Here is a 17,252-nt window from a genome sequence, read left to right on the forward strand (position 1 = left end):
CAACAATACCTTCTGAACGTCTCATACATTAATACTTTGCTATTTAACATCAGGTTGAACATTTAGTTGTTGTCAATAAGAAAATCACGGGACAGATTATTGCTCATCTAGGTTTAATCAATGTCCATTTTCAGAATGTCTCTCTACATCTTAAAGCCACCAGCAGTAATAGGTGCACAATATCTCACATTTTCACTGTGTCAACACAAAACACTCCTGATTGAAAACTGTGCCAATAACTAAATTGAATGAAAATGTATCAGGATCTGGCTTTGTGCTAACAGTCAATAAACTCAAGCACAAAGGTCTTAAAGAACTGCTGAAGGAACAGAAACTTCCTGCACACCGTGTCCAAACATACTGGCTTTACCTTCTAACAGCTGTTTCCTCAATATACTATAAATATCATTTACACCTATTTACAGTTTATTACCTTCAGTTCATAATGCAATATCTCAGACATATCCCAAAATTAACCATCTAAAAAAACTACTCAGTCAAAAAAGGTGTTCATGTTTTCCACCAATCTTCTTGCTCAGTATATGTTTATTGGACAGTATGAGTTTGGGAGTTCAGAAAAACGTGTTTTCTGGACTGTACATATGACTTAGCAATAGCTCCTTGTGTTACGGTAATCTTTCTGTTTCAGTCTGTGTGTTCCTGTGGAATTCACCTGAAGAGAGGAGATGGAAAGACACATCAGAAACCTTGACAGCAGAGACTCTTAGAAGACACTTTAAAAGACAGGATAGGTAGTAACAGGACAGGAGGTAAAAGAACAGGTAGTATCAGGGCTGGACAGGATGTAACAGGACAGAATGTAAAAGGACAGGCAGTAACAGGGCAGGTAGTAACAGGACAGGACATCAAAGTAAAGGTAGTAATCAGATGTGTCAGCATCGATTAACTGTTTGGTCCTTTACCCATAAGTAATGAGGAGATGTACAGTAGGCTCACCTCAACCACAGGCTGGCTCATTACTGTAATGAGCAGGGATTTGGTTTTGTTGATAACTGGCCTTCTTTCTGGGACTGCCCTTACCTGCGGAAAGTAGGCAGCATACAGGCTTCTGGGGGCGGTGCTGCTCCTTTGTCTAGCAATATAGATTGCTGTCTACATTTACTTTGACACTAGTAACGTATCTTTAGGCAGGTCGTAGATGATTAGAGAGTCTGCTAAGTTTAAACTTAGTGCGGCTGGGGAGTCAGCTAATTTAGTTAATGTGTCTAGTCAGGGAATTCCTCATAGTATCGATCAGACAGACAAATTGGTCTGTAACACTGAGACTGTCTCCCTACCCTGCTGTATTGCTCCCAAACTTTCCTCTCCTAAATGTGTGAATCACAATAATCTAAAAATCATTCCTACCACTGGTAGTGGTGAAATGTGAAACCAAGTACCTAATAATCTACAGAACCAAACATCTAATGTTGTCAAAAGTGTGACCACATATTGTCAAAGGCATACGTCTTTAAAAGGGTCAACTAATAAATACAAGGTGTCTAATTCCAATTAATATTTCATCTAGTGGTAGCTCTAAAGCTCTGCCTACTACTGATCACTTCCACAAGAGGTTTAAATGTGGTTTCATAAATATCAGATCACTGTCTACCAAAGCCTCACTAATAAATGATCTGATTCTTGAACATAGTTTTGATATGATTGGGTTATGTGAAACACGGCTGAAACCAAATGTTTTCCTTCCATTAAATGAAGCTTCCCCACCTGACTATACTTATGCCCATGTAGCTCAGACAAATAAATGATGTGGGGATGTCGCCTTAGTCTTAACTCTATTTTCAATTTAACTTCTAATCTTGAAGCTAAATTCGAATCTTTTGAGGCTCTTATTTTAAGTCCAACTCCCTCAACTCTGAATAGACTCCACTCAGTCCACATTGCGATACTCTTTGCACCTCCTAGCCCTTACTCACTAGAATTTGGAGAATTTGTCTCGGGCCTTGTTACTCACTCTGATGAGATTCTAATTCTTGGTAATTTCAATATTCATCTGAATAAGGCTGCTGATCCTCTAGGTAAAGCCTTTCTGGCACTAGTTGATACTTTTGGGTTCACTCAGTTTGTTCAAGAGTCGACTCATTGCAGTGGTAACACCCTTGGTTTGGTTTTATCTAAAGGGATAGCTATTTCTGACCTGAAGGTCTTACCAACCACATCTGCTGTGTCAGATAATTTTCTCATCAAATTTGAAGCATTATTGGCCTGTCCAGTTAATGTCAGCACAGATGTAATTGCCACTCGCCACATTGGTCCCTCCACTGTAGCTGCATTCGGCCAGCAGCAGCCTGAAATCTTGGCTCCTTTCACTGTAGAGACTGACTTTGTTGAAAATCTCACCACTGATTTAAATGTGGCCCTCTCTAGTCTCCTTGATTCAGTGGCCACTCTCATGACCAGAGCCTGGCAGCTAAAGAGGCCTTCACCTGGTTTAACAACAAGAAACATGCTCTTAAATGGGCCTGCAGGAGACTGGAACGTAAATGGCGAAAATCACTATTAGAAGTTTTTTACCTATCTTGGCACGAGTAGGGTTTTTTTTTTAATTTTCCCTCTTTTTCTCCCCAGTTGTATCTGGCCAATTACCCTACTAAACCAAAATAATTGACATCATTCAAATCTATAATTCTAATGTCATACCGAAGATAGAGAGGTGAAGTATTAGTAAAACTATAGATGATCCTAGGATGAGGTTGCTCATAATGTGTTTGAACTTCAAGGTATTCCTGGGTAATTCTTTAACCAACTGGCCTGGATGACTCTATTTTTATCTATTTCAAGAACAGGTGACCAGTTTTTCCTGTCCTACATTATCTGAGCCAGCATAGGTTAGTTATTACATTTAGTTGAACTAGTTATTCTAGAAAAAGGAAATTTACACTCTACAGTTTCGTTTCTGAAGGTCAGAAAGTCAGAGTTTCGTGCCGCTTGGAGCTGGACAGCAGCAGTGCCTCCTTTCAGTTCTTTAATAACCCTTACAACAGTCTAATGTAATGTAGGTCATTCAGAAACAGGACTGATTTGGATTCTACTGTTGCACACTGTTTAAGTCCAGTTTATTTCATCTTCATAAATCACAGTTGCAGTCTCAGAAGCTTTACATTCTCAACTTCAGAGCATCTGTAAAAGTGTTAATATTCAGAGCTGACAGGAATGGTTAACGCAACAGAGGAGAAAGATTTGAGGGACAGACAAGAAGTGTGACTGACAGGAAACCAGTTGAGGTGAGAGAGGGGATAGAAGGGGGTGAGGTAAGGTGAAGTTTGTGTAGAGGATTCACCTGATTGGCTGAATGCTGGAGGACCCATCTTATTGCAACACACATCCTTTTTTAGGTTTTGACTGTTTTGTTCCACTGTGAAAATCTGACAGACACACACACAGTCCCCACCAAACACAATCAATCATTTCAGATATAAATATATGTGTGACTAAACAATCCAACATTAACCCAGTGTGTCTGGATCAGTTATGAAAATAAGCATCCAAAGCAGTATTTGGTAGGAGCGAACCTCAGTGTGTAACAGCAGGAAAAAGATATTTGCATGTTTAAAATTTAAAATATGAGAACAAATAAACCCAACCACCTCGCAATCTTCATCACTGAAAAAGAAATACAGGAAATTATTTTATTCTATGCATAGCCTAACCCCTACCCTTACCTGCATAGGTGACCTGTGAGTCCCTGCTTCTTGTTTCTTTTGCATCAGATTTTGGTTCGTCTCTGGATAGCTTCCTCGACACTTCTGACTCCGCCTTTCTGTTTATGTTCACTTCATATCCGTCTGTCAAATCCCGACCATGTTCCACCTCCTCTCCTCCTGCTGGACTATCTTCAGCCTGGGAATCAGGAGAGGAGTCTAACCCAGAGTCAGGGCCTCCACTGGGGGTGGGATCTCTTCTTGGGATGGGGCCTCCACTGGGGGTGGAGTCTCCCTCAGTGGTACGGTCTGTGGGAGGCATGGAGAGATGGGCGGTGTTCACTGATCCTGTTTGGAGGAATGGTTTAGTGGGAGGAGCTGGGTTGGTCTGTGGAGGAGCATCCTGCTCTTCAGCCTCGCCTCTTTTCTCTACAGCCATGGAGCGCTCTAGTTTAGCATGCTGGTCTGAAGAATATGAGAGAGAGAATAAACCAGTGACCTTCATGTATAAACAACTACACCAATAACAAAAATTACACCAATAATAACAACAACAACAACAACAATATGAATATAAGGCAGTTCATATTAAACAATTTTGGACAATGGGTGTAATTCCCTACAATTTAAAAAAAATGTTCTTGCATATCTTCAAGCATGTCTGTGGTTGAATCATTTTCCCCTTTAATTAATGCCCCTCTAGTGATCATTGTGTCACATTTATGTACATTGGGCTAATCATGTGCTAAAAGCTTTTTTACAGATGTCACATTAGTTGGCAAGTTAGTGGTCAAACATTTTAACCTTCAGGAAACCTTTCTTTTTGAATGGCGATATTTAACAATCAATGAGCAGTCCCAGCAAAAGCAGCCTCACTTAAATGACTACTGTCCCTTATCCTGCCAACAGGAGGCAGGATACCTCTCTCTGTGGGGGGCCTGGTCTTCCTCAGGGCAAAGCCCTTTCTGATCTCAGCCAGCAGGTTGTCAATGATACAGCCTTCATCTGGGCCGGGGACGCCTTTCTGTTCTGCAGGGGGAGAAGGAGAACAGACTGTTGGTCCCAAGATGTCATAATACTGATTGCTGTGATTGTTTATGAAGAATTTGGATGGCACCACATTGATCATCCCTGGATTTCCAAGATAACTGGCAAAGAAAGTATTTCAGTAACAGGCCACATGCTGCATAAAACACCCATATGAACTAAAAAAATCAGTATTTAACCTTTAATACAGTCAGACACAAACGGGGGGAGAGAGGAAAGTATGAATGAGTGAATGAATAGATGGACAGACAGACATGCTGTGGATAGAAAATAATGCACCCCTCTTCCTATTTTTTACATTTTGTTTTGCCAGGGACTGTAATTTTCATGGATGTAATTTTCAAGGCTTGTTTTGCGCTGATCCAAAGTTCACAAGATGCCATGTAAATGCGTTGAAATATTTTTTATTTGAAAAAAAAAACCCAGCGACTTCCGGGTTAGCAAGCGAGGAGATGGCAGCATAGGAAAACGTGCTCGTGACAAAGTTAAAAGCCAGTTAGTTAAGTTAAAAATTAAAAGCCCACTATGACTGGAATCTACAAAAACTTTTAACTCAAATTTGATTTGAGATTGTGGGCTTTGAAAATGCCTAATAAAAAGAAGTCAATGCAGTTTGTGTTACTCTATGTCAGCCAGGCTTCCCCGGCTAGCAGCGCTATGAAGGTTAACGACACATGAATGGACCTCGGTGAAGAACAAACTGACAACGCGAACCTGGGTCTCATGCTGAAAGAACTGAGCGAGTTTAGCAAAGACAGCAGTCAGCAGCTGAAAGTAATTTGAGATGAAATAAACAAAACTAACATGAGAATCGGGGAGGTGGAAGAGAGGACTGATACGGCCGAAACCTGAATTCAAACTACGGAAGAAGCCGTAAATGAGCTGCTGAAACTTCAGATTCACCTGGACGCTAAACTGATGGACTTAAAGGCCCGTTCCAGATGAGACAATATCAGAATCTATGGCGTAAAGGGGATCTCGAGGAGAACTCTCCGTTAATGGTTTCCTTTGTAGAGCACCTGTTAAAAAAAAATCAGAGCTCCCTGCCTCTTTGGAATTATGAACTGAAAGAGCGCATCAAGCCCTGATGCCGAAGCCGTCCTCAGACACCTCACCGAAGTCCATTGTAGTCAAAATGTCAAGCTACAGAATGAAAGAAGAAATCTTGAGACTGGTCTGGCAAAAGCAGGGATTTGAACATCTCAAAAAGGGTTAATCTCGATCACGACTATGCACCTCATCATCATCATCAGTTCCGTAACCTATGGAGGTCGTAGGAGTACAGCTGATGCCTCAACAGGGTTGAGTCATCATGTTTCAGTAGGGGGAGTACCTGGTGGCCCCATCTCCTCTCCAGGTATGGACGGCCATTGGTTCACAGACGAACTCATCCGCTCTTTGACAGGTTTTGTTTTTAGTCCTGCTGGGTGTCCACACACCCTCCTCACAACAACCCAAGGGTTGAAGTGGGGGTGCTGGTTTAGTCACCGACGACCCGACGCTTGCAGTTTAACATTGTACCCAGGACAGAGTGACCAGATGTCCCAGTTTGTCTGGGATTGTCCCGGTTTCAAACTTGGGTGTCCCGAGTCCCGACAGATATCTGTAAAATAGTAAAATGTCCCAGTTTTCAACATCCATCCCCCAAATGACCCGGTTTTCAAGGCAGTTAAAAAAATATTGAATATTATATTTGTTTTCAGTGCTTACAGAGACATTTCCTGTGTTCTGTCCCACTCCTTATTACCTCATCCAATAAAAAAACACAAACAATGCACCACGTGTGTGAATTAAACACTGATTTGTCTGTATGTGTGAAGTTTAAAAAAAAACTCGGCTCCTCTAGCCTGTCTTTTTTCGGTGGGAGGGGATAAAAATCCTTCAATGTATCATGTCCAGCGAGACAGACAAGCTTGTGAGTGTGTGCATACGCGTGTGCACGTGCACAAACGTGTGGTACACTTCTTAGGGTTCCGGTTTGAGATTTTTAAAATCTGGCCACCCTAACCCAGGACCAACTATGCACCTGATGTTTTGAAAAAGCGAAGGGAGAACGCCGAAGCAAAATCGGTGTTAAAGAGAATATCCGATTTCAAACTCCGTTCCCAGCCAAGCGAAGAGTTTTCTACAGGAAGGAACAGTGCTGTATCGACGGAGGAAGTGACCGGAGACATGGCAAACAGAGGGCTCCCAGTGGCTGTAATCGAACACGCGGGGAATCTTCTGGATCAGGTTAAGCATTTATCATGGCGCACGAGCAGGAGACCAGGGAACAAGCAAGACACTGGCAGACTTCCGGACTACAAGGAAAGGCTCCAGGCTTTTAGGCGCCAGGACCCAGTGTGACTGTACATGACTTTGAAAGAACTGTAAATTGACACTTACTGGCGAGCCAAGAGAAGAGAGGGTGTCTCTATTAAAAAGGAGCCCAGGACATAGTTTTCAGTCATGGAATAACTGTAAATAATTACTGCATATTTGAGTAGCACCTTGCTGGCGATGACATTGAATATACTTTTAATAGCCATAGACCTAAATGGATATCAGAATAGACTAAGGCCTGTTGGCAAATGAGGGCCCTCTCCCACCAACCGGGAGGGGGGGGATTCCCCTCAAAGCCCTCTCTCCATCTGGGCTTATTTTGGGTCACAATGAAGACCCCACATATGGAAGTTAATTCTTCAGTTATGATTTTGTTTTATTTGTTTTAATTTATGTTTAACATGTTCAATCTTTGTGTACTATGTTCTTGCCCATCCAAGGGCTTTCTTTTTTCGTTTCTTTTTTCCTGCTGTTCTCTGCAGCCTCTGGGCTGCTGCCTTTGATACATTAAGTGTATAATTGATATTTGTGTTGACATTTTTATTGTACGCTAAATGAAAGCAGTTAAGATTGTAATTTATAACGTAAATGGTTTACTCAATCCAATCAAAAGAAGCAAGATGTTGTCCAAATTGAAAATAAATAAAGTTGAAGTCACTTTTTTGTTGTTGCAAGAAACACCTTACAGACACGGAACGGAGCATGCTAAACTAAAAGGAATCAAACAATCAATCAATCAAGTTGCTTTGGGTTTTTTCTTCATCATATTCAGCTGGACCTAGGAGGGGAGTGGTGATACTAATCTCAAGCAAAATTAGTTTTGAACTCATATCTGAAAAGAAAGCTACAGGGGGGATATATGTTTTGATAAGAAAAAAATTGGGGGGATCATTGCTAACTTTACTAAAAGCTTATGCTCCTAATTCTGAATGGAAATTCTTTAGACAGTTATTTGAATTGATAATAACAGAAACTCAGGGGGTCCTGATTTCCAGTGGGGATTTTAACATTAGATTAAACCTTATCTGGATTCTTCAAATGCACACATAGTAACTCAGCCTAAACTGATAAATAAGAAATGTAACTCTGCTATCAATGATATTGGGTTAGTAGATGTCTGGACAGAATTACATCCATTAAGGGACAAGATATATATATACCAAAAGATTTAACAAAATTGTTCTCCATCAATTTCCCCCCCTCTTAATCAAAAGTTCAGGGAAGACATAAGGAGATGAGGGGGACCTAATACCTCTTCTTAATTTAGTTCTCGGATTAAATCGGTTAAAATTAATATTTTGCCAAGACTGCTGTATCTCTTCCAGTCCCTTCTACTAGAGCTACCTGACCAACAATTTCAGGAATGGGACAAACTTATTTCGATGTACATTTGACAAGGGCAAAGACCTAGAATTAGATATTAGAGTCTACAGTTAGCGAAAAACAAGAGAGGGGTCACACTCTCGTGACTAAAAGATTATTACATTGCAACTCAATTAAGACCTTGGACCTGTTGGTGTAATCCAGACTATTTTGCTAGGTGGAATGAGATTGAGGAGGCTATAACAGAGGAGTATCCAATTCAAGCTTTAATTGGGGGGAAAAGGTTTTGCTGAATAACTTAATTGATTTGGGAAATCCATGGATTTGTTAATCACTTAAGCTTAACAATGTAATACCCCAAAATCATTTAAAGGAAGCTATCAAAGTTTTGAGATGGTGTGCAAATAGATTAGATGTAAGGTTTAAGGGGCGGGTGACTCGAGGTTTAACAGCATACTGTACTTTTTTGCATCACAGGTCCATGAAGAGTTTCTGAAATTTGAAGATGCAGCATGGCTTGAATAATAACGATTTTTACAGATTTCTTCAAGTTCGACATTATATTGAGCAATTGACGATAAAAAAACCATACTTAGATAATATTATACTAAAAATCTTCATAGAGGCTTGTTTTGAACTCAAACCAAAAAACCATCTCAAAACTTTATAAGGGTCTACAACAAACTAAATGTAACTCATATGTGAAACAAAAATGGGATAAGGAAGGAAACCTTGGAATAACAGAAGAGGAACGGGAGAATTTATGTGAGTTGCAATGGAAAACTTCAAGTTCAGCTTTATGGAAAGAGTTTTTTGGGAAAACCTCTCATTAGGTTCTTTATTACGCCAATTCAAAAGAGTCATTATACCAAATCTTCCAACTGCTGGAAAGAGCATGGTTTCTCTGAGGCAAATTATTATCCTTGATTCTGGTCTTGCCCAATATTAATTCCTTTCTGGCAGGAGGTTCATAAAGTTTTGAAAAAAGTAATTCAGATGGACATCCCATTTAAACTAGAGACCCTGTATTTTGGCACCCTGCCATCAGAAAATGTTACCTCTTATGATGGATATCTATTTCAGATTTTAAGCGCAGCTGGAAGGAAAGCCAAGCTCAAATTCTCATGTTGGTTGGTTGGTTGGCCGACAGACAGAGAGACAGACAGACAGATAGTTATCTCTACTCACTGATTTTCTCTTCTTTCTGATGTATGGACTCCTTCTCCTGCTGTTTCCTCCTTCTCTCTGCCTTCGCTGCCTGCTCCCTCCTGTTGTGATTGTCCTGAAAGGACATTAACCCAGAGAATCATTGTAGTGAAAGGTCACTATGAGCGTGCTCCACCTTCCTCTACAGTAAGCTGAATGAAGAGAAAGAAGTCTTTCTTATTGGTGCTAATAATACTTAAATCCTGTTTTTTGCCATGAGGAAATAAAATCAGGTGTCCTGCCTTTTCAGGGCACTTGGAAAATTATTTCTTCTTCTGTGTCATCATGTTGGGCTATTCTACCTGTTCACATGCTTTTCAGTGAAGGCGCTTTGGCTCATCTCCCAACTGGATCAAAATTCAGAAGCACATCTTTTTATGCTGACCAAACACATGGAGAACATTATACGGTATTACAATACTACAGTACAAGAGTACTAGAGAACTACATCATTCCCCTGTCTTGATCTTTTGGCTCCATGCAAAAACGTGAGGTATCTGAGCTCGTTCTAACTAACCACTGCTGCTTATTCTCTAGGTCTAAACTAAAACAAGACAGGGACTAGCTATTTCTGGGTTAAGACTAAAACAAAACAATGACCTGTTATTTCTAGGTCAAGATTAAAACTAAAGGGAGACTGGATATCTTTAGGTCTGGACTAAAACAAAGGGGGGGGGTGCTTTTATTTTTGCCCATAAACTTTGAACTGGAATTGTCTCCCTAATCTTTCTCTCAATTTTGACTGGATGAGACCTATTTTCATTCTCTTTGTTCTCAGGGCTCTTGATGCTGTTTTTATGTTGTTGTTGTTGTTTAACTGATTTAAGCACTTTTATACACCTATGACCTTTTTTATTCTCTGGCATTTAAATATACTTGATGCTGTTTTTATGTATTCTTTACACACTGCTTGTCTGTGTTGCATGTTAATCTGGTTTTAAACTGTCTACTCCGTATTGTGTGTTTATGTTTAATTAGTGTTTATGTTTAATTATTTTCCAATTGTGAAGTGTTATGTAACCTAGGATTACAAATGTTTTGTATTTATCAAAGTTTTCTTTTATCATTTAAAATGGATTGAACATGAAGACTTGTTCCTGGTGTAAACTGAGTGAAATCAGAGAGCCTTCAGATCCTCTGCTCCACAAACTTGGAGAATTCTTAATGTTTAAAAAGAACCTTCATGATGACACCACTAGCACCTGTCTCTGTTCCACCCTAACACTTTCTCAACATTGTATTCATATCCATCTTATACCCCTTTGTCACTTCTTTTATTTTTTATTTATTTATTTTATTTTTATTTTTTTGTGGAAATTTTGTTGTTGGTTAACACTAGAACCACCAGGATTTCACTCCTACCCAAAACGACCATGGGCAGTCAGAATGACGGCCGGTTTTTAAACTCTATATTCTGTCAAGATAAATACCCAATCGAGATATTAATGCATTACATATGTTAGTATGTCTGTTAGGAAACAACTGACACATTTTAGCAACTACAATACTATTTTTAAACAATTTAAACTCCAGAGAGACATGGTCGAACTTGAATAGCAAAATTGAGAAAGTGAAAATATTACCTGAAAAACAAAATGGAAAACACATATTGCTAATCTAACAAACGTAACAAGGCCTATAAAACGGGACATGTAAAAAAAAGAACTGAAAATAAATATTGAAACAGTCCCAAACAACCACTGGAACTTAAAAACTACTACAACAACTGTGGGCGGTCATTTTGACCTCCACGGTTTTTAAACTCTATATTCTCTCAAGATAAATACCCAATTGAGATATTAATGCATTACACATGTTAGTATGTCTGTGATGAAACTAACTGACACTAAAATTAACATTTTAACAACTTTAATACTATTTTTCAAACAATTTAAAATGGCCGTTGTCCAACGCCTGTAAATACTGCAATGCGTTGGTGGTAGTCATGGTGCATCTGAAATGGCGGCTGTACCCAGACATGTTGGCAATAATCAAAAATCAAGTTTCGACTATTTTTCTGCACTGGAGAACGGTAGTGTGTTTCCAGGACAGAGCAACAAACTTCATGAAGGAAATGATGCAACCAACACACGTCATACATAGTGAGATGATATGCAAATTATGAGCCATCTGTTTGACCACTCATGGTCGTTTTAGGTAGATGTTATCATAACTTTTTTGGTACAACTGATCTAAAACTAATTTTAATGCAAATATATGCAATTTTAAGAGCATTCAGGGAGCGGCAAGTCTGTATCTTTTTTTTTTCCACAAAGTTATTACACTTTGAAAACCCAGCCACTGAGGATGCACAAGCCAGTGCATTCTTAGTGCCGGTCTCAAGCCCGGACAAATGGGGAGGGTTGCGTCAGGAAGGGCATCCGGCGTAAAATCTTTACCAAATCAAATATGTGGATCATAAATCAGATTTTCAAACCGGATAGGTCGAGGCCCGGGTTACCAACGACTGCCACCGGTACTGTTGGCCAGCAGGGTGCTGGTGGAAACTATACCACTGTTGGGTGAAGGAGAAGGAGAGGGGGAAGGCATGTCCAGAGGCAGTGGGGGAGGAGGAAGGGTAGGAGTGTGGAGGTGAGAGTCAGAACTTTGAATGTTGGCACTCTGACTGGTAAAGGGAGAGAGCTGGCTGACATGATGGAAAGAAGAAAGGTAGGCATACTGTGTGTGCAAGAGACCAGGTGGAAGGGGAGTAGGGCCAGGAGCATCGGAGGTGGGTTCAAACTCTTCTATCATGGTGCGAATGGGAGGAGAAATGGGGTAGGGGTAATTCTGAAGGAAGAGTATGTCAAGAGTGTGCTGGAGGTGAAGAGAGTGTCAGAGTGATGAGTACGAAGCAGGAAATCGAAGGTGTGATGATAAATGTTATCAGCACATACACTCACTGGCCACTTTATTAGGTACACCTTGCGAGTACCGGGTTGGACCCCCTTTTGCCTTCAGAACTGCCTTAATCCTTCATGGCATAGATTCAACAAGGTACTGGAAACATTCCTCAGAGAGTTTGGTCCATATTGACATGATAGCATCACGCAGTTAATGCAGATTTGTCGGCTGCACATCTATGATGCGAATCTCCTGGTCCACCACATCCCAAAGGTGCTCTATTGGATTGAGATCTGGTGACTGTGGAGGCCATTTGAGTACAGTGATCTCATTGTCATGTTCAAGAAACCAGTCTGAGATGATTCGAGCTTTATGACATGGCGCATTATCCTGTTGGAAGTAGCCATCAGAAGATGGGAACATTGTGGTCATAAAGGGATGGACATGGTCAGCAACAATACTCAGGTAGGCTGTGGCGTTGACACGATGCTCAGTTGGTACTAAGGGGCCCAAAGTGTGCCAAGAAAATATCCCCCACACCATTACACCACCACCACCAGCCTGAACCGTTGATACAAGGCAGGATGGATCCATGCTTTCATGTTGTTGACGCCAAATTCTGACCCTACCATCCGAATGTCGCAGCAGAAATCGAGACTCATCAGACCAGGCAACGTTTTTCCAATCTTCTATTGTCCAATTTTGGTGAGCCTGTGCGAATTGTAGCCTCAGTTTCCTGTTCTTAGCTGACAGGAGTGGCACCCGGTGTGGTCTTCTGCTGCTGTAGCCCATCTGCCTCAAGGTTCGACGTGTTGTGCGTTCAGAGATGCTCTTCTGCATACTACCTCGGTTGTAATGAGTGGTTATTTGAGTTACTGTTGCCTTTCTATCAGCTCGAACCAGTCTGGGCATTCTCCTCTGACCTCTGGCATCAACAAGGCATTTTCGCCCACAGAACTGCCGCTCACTGGATATTTTCTCTTTTTCGGACCATTCTCTGTAAACCCTAGAGATGGTTGTGCGTGAAAATCCCAGTAGATCAGCAGTTTCTGAAATACTCAGACCAGCCCGTCTGGCACCAACAACCATGCCACGTTCAAAGTCACTTAAATCACCTTTCTTCCCCATTCTGATGCTCGGTTTGAACTGCAGCAGATCATCTTGACCATGTCTACATGCCTAAATGCATTGAGTTGCTGCCATGTGATTGGCTGATTAGAAATTTGCGTTAACGAGCAGTTGGACAGGTGTGTCTAATAAAGTGGCCGGTGAGTGTATGTCCCGCAAGTTGGGTGTGAGATGGAAGAGAAAGAAGAATTCTGGAGTGAGTTGGATGAAGTTGTGGAGAGGGTACCCAAGGAGGAGAGAGTGGTGATTGGAGCGGACTTCAATGGGCATGTTGGTGAAGGGAACAGAGGTGATGAGGAGGTGGTGGGTAGGTATGGTGTCAATGAGAGAAATGTGAAAGGACAGATGGTGGTGGATTTTGGGAAAAGGATGGAAATGGCTGTGGTGAATACATATCAATCTAACAAAGTGGTGCCAGGAGAATAACCTCTCTCTCAATGTCGACAAAACCAAGGAGCTGATTGTGGACTACAGGAAGAGAGGGGGGAGGCTGGACCCCATCACCATCAACAGGACTGCTGTAGAGAGTGTCAACAGCTTCAAGTTCCTCGGTGTCCACATTACCGAGGACCTCAGCTGTGATGAACACATGAGCCATGTGGTGAAAAAGGCACAGCAACGCCTCTTTCACCTCAGGCAACTGAAGAAGTTCAGCATGGGGCCCAGGATTCTACAGGCCTTCTACAGAGGCACAACCGAGAGCATCCTGACTGGATGCATCACCGCCTGGCATGGGAACTGTACTGCCCAAAACCGCAAAACACTGCAGAGAGTTGTGCGGACGGTCCAGGACATCAGTGGATGCGAGCTTCCCTCCATCCAGGACATACACAACAGACGTTGTGTCAGCAAAGCTCGTAGGATTATCAAAGACTCCAGCCACCCCAACTATGGACTGTTCCAGCTGCTACCATCAGGCAAGCGGTACCGCAGCCTCAAAGCTCAAACCAGTAGACTCCAGAACAGCTTTTTCCACCAAGCAACCAGGCTTCTGAACAAAGAATACTAAAGACACTAAGCCTAGTGCCAGACTGACTGGTATTGACCTGTGGTCTTCAGTGGATCATCAGTTTACACACAAACACAGATGTAGCTTGGCATACACAAACACACACAAACATACAAACACCTACATACACAAATGCACATTTATTAAGGCTGGGCCCACACACACACACACACACACACACACACACACACACACACACACACAGCACCTTACATACACCACACACTATTTATTATTATTACTGCTTTTTTGCTCTGTTTTGTTATTTATCACTATTGTTGCTGCAGTGTTGAGGAGCCAAAACACAAGAATTTTACTCTCTTGTACTTGTATAATGAGACGTAACAAATGAAGAATCTTGAATCTTGAATATTTCAAGAAGAGGGAGAAACACAGGGTGACGTACAGGAGTGGAGGAAAGTGCACACAGGTGGACTATATCTTATGTAGGAGGCGTGATCTGAAAGGGATTTGAGACTGCAAGGTGGTGACAGGGGAGAACATAGCTCGGCAGCATCGGATGGTGGTCTGTAGGATGACTTTGGAGACCAAGAAGAGGAAGCGAGTGAAGACACAGCCAAAGATCAAATGGTGGAAGTTGAAGACGGAAGACTATTGTGTGGAATTCAGGGAGGAGGTAAGACAGGCACTGGGTGGTAGTGAGGGAGACAGCTAGGAAGGTACTTGGTGTGTTATCAGGACAGAGGAAGGAAGACAAGGAGACTTCGTGATGGAATGAGGAAGTACAGCAAAGTATACAGAGGAAGAGGTTGGCAAAGAAGAAGTGGCATAGTCAGAGAGATGAAGAAAGTAGACAGGAGTACAAGGAGACGCAGCGTAAAGCAAAGAGAGAAGTGGCAAAGGCAAAGTAAAAGGCTTATGGTGAGTTGTATGACAGGTTGGACACTAAGGAAGGAGAAAAGGACTTGTACCAACTGGCTAGACAGAGGGACTGAGCTGAGAAGGATGTGCAGCAAGTTAGGGCGATCAAGGATAGAGATGGAAATGTGCTGACAAATGAGGACAGTGTCTTGAGAAGGAGGAAGGAGTACTTTGAGGGGCTGATGAATGAAGAAAATGAGAGAGCGAGAGAGAAGGTTGGATGATGTGGGGATAGTGAATCAGCAAGTGTGGTGGATTAGCAAGGAGGAAGTGAGGGCAGCTATGAAGAGGATGAAGAGTGGAAAGGCAGTTGGTCCTGGTGACATGGAGGCATGGAGATGTTTAGGACATGGCAGTGGGGTTTTTAACTAATTGTTTAACACAATCTTGGAAAGAGAGAGGATGCCTAAGGAGTGGAGAAGAAGCATACTGTACTATTATCAAGAACAAGGGCGAACTGTAGCAACTACAGAGGTATAAAGTTGATCAGCCACAGCATGAAGATATGGCAAAGAGTAATAGAAGCTAGGTTAAGAGGAGATGTGACGATTAGCGAGCAGCAGTATGGTTTCATGCCATAAAAGAGCACCACAGATGTGATGTTTGTTTTGAGAATGTTGATTGAGAAGTATAGAGAAGAAGAGAAAGAGTTACATTGTGTCTTTGTAGATTTAGAGAAAGCACATGACAGGGTGGCCAGAGAGGAGGTGTGGTATTGTATGAGGAAGTCGGGAGTGGCAGAGAAGTATGTAGGAGTGGTGTAGGATATGCACAAGGGAAATCTGACAGTGGTGAGGTGACAGATGGGTTCAAGGTGGAGGTGGGATTAGACCAAGGATCAGCTCTGAGCCCTTTCTTGTTTGCAATGGTGATGGACAGGTTGACGGACAAGATCAGGCAGGAGTCTCCGTGGACTATGATGTTTGCGGATGACATTGTGATCTGTAGCGAGAGTAGGGTGCAGGTTGAGGAGAGCCTGGAGAGGTGGAGGTATGCACTGCAGAGAAGAGGAATGAAAGTGAGTAGGAGCAAGACAGAATACATATGCATGAATGAGAGGGAGGACAGCAGATTGGTCAGGATGCAAGGAGTGGAGGTGATGAAGGCGTATGAGTTTAAATACTTGGGGTCAACTGTCCAATGTAATGGGGAGTGCAGAAGAGAGGTGAAGAAGAGAGTGCAGGCAGGGTGGAGTGGGTGGAGAAGAGTGTCAGGAGTGATTTGCAACAGAAGGGTATCAGCAAGAGTCAAAGGGAAGGTTTACAAGATGGTAGTGACACCAGCTATGTTGTATGGTTTGGAGTCAGTGGCACTGATGAAAAGACAGGAGGTGGAGCTGGAGGTGGCAGAGTTGAAGATGATACGATTTCCATTGGGAGTGATGAAGAAGGACAGGATTAGGAAGGAGTATATTAGAGGGACAGCTCAGGTTGGACGGTTTGGAGACAAAGCAAGAGAGACACGATTGAGATGTTTTGGACATGTGTGGAGGAGAGATGCTGGGTATATTGGGAGAAGGATGCTGAATGTGGAGCTGCCAGGGAAGAGGAGAAGAGAAAGGCCAAAGGGGAGGTTTATGGATGTGGTGAGGGAGGACATACAGGTGGCTGGTGTGAAAGAGGAAGACGCAGAGGACAGGAAGATGGAAACGGATGATCCACTGTGGTGACCCTTAACGGGAGCAGGCAAAAGTAGTAGTAGATTAAACTTTGAAAAACTAAACTCTAAAACCGTCAAAATGGCGGCCTTGGTCGTTCTAGTGTTAATAATGTTTCTTGGCAAGGATGTCAAAGTCCAATAGCTGTCTACCATCTAACCAAAAATCTGATTTG

General features: G+C 42.1%; 1 protein-coding gene across 1 annotated transcript in view; it reads right to left on the reverse strand.

Annotated features, from left to right (window-relative positions):
* Window positions 1-68: 68 nt before the first annotated feature.
* LOC130124904 (inverted formin-2-like) overlaps window positions 69-17,252 on the reverse strand; it is a 51,869-nt gene continuing 34,685 nt past the window's right edge. Inside the window, exons 19-23 of the mRNA XM_056294249.1 lie at window positions 9,540-9,633; window positions 4,536-4,688; window positions 3,681-4,124; window positions 3,299-3,383; window positions 69-673 (exon numbers count right to left, since the gene is read on the reverse strand). Of these exons, the coding sequence (XP_056150224.1) occupies window positions 3,328-3,383; window positions 3,681-4,124; window positions 4,536-4,688; window positions 9,540-9,633 (747 nt within the window). The 3' untranslated portion in view covers window positions 69-673; window positions 3,299-3,327. The remainder of the gene's footprint in view (window positions 674-3,298; window positions 3,384-3,680; window positions 4,125-4,535; window positions 4,689-9,539; window positions 9,634-17,252) is intronic.

The sequence above is a fragment of the Lampris incognitus genome, chromosome 15 (assembly GCF_029633865.1).
Source record: "Lampris incognitus isolate fLamInc1 chromosome 15, fLamInc1.hap2, whole genome shotgun sequence".
Taxonomy (NCBI): Eukaryota; Metazoa; Chordata; class Actinopteri; order Lampriformes; family Lampridae; genus Lampris; species Lampris incognitus.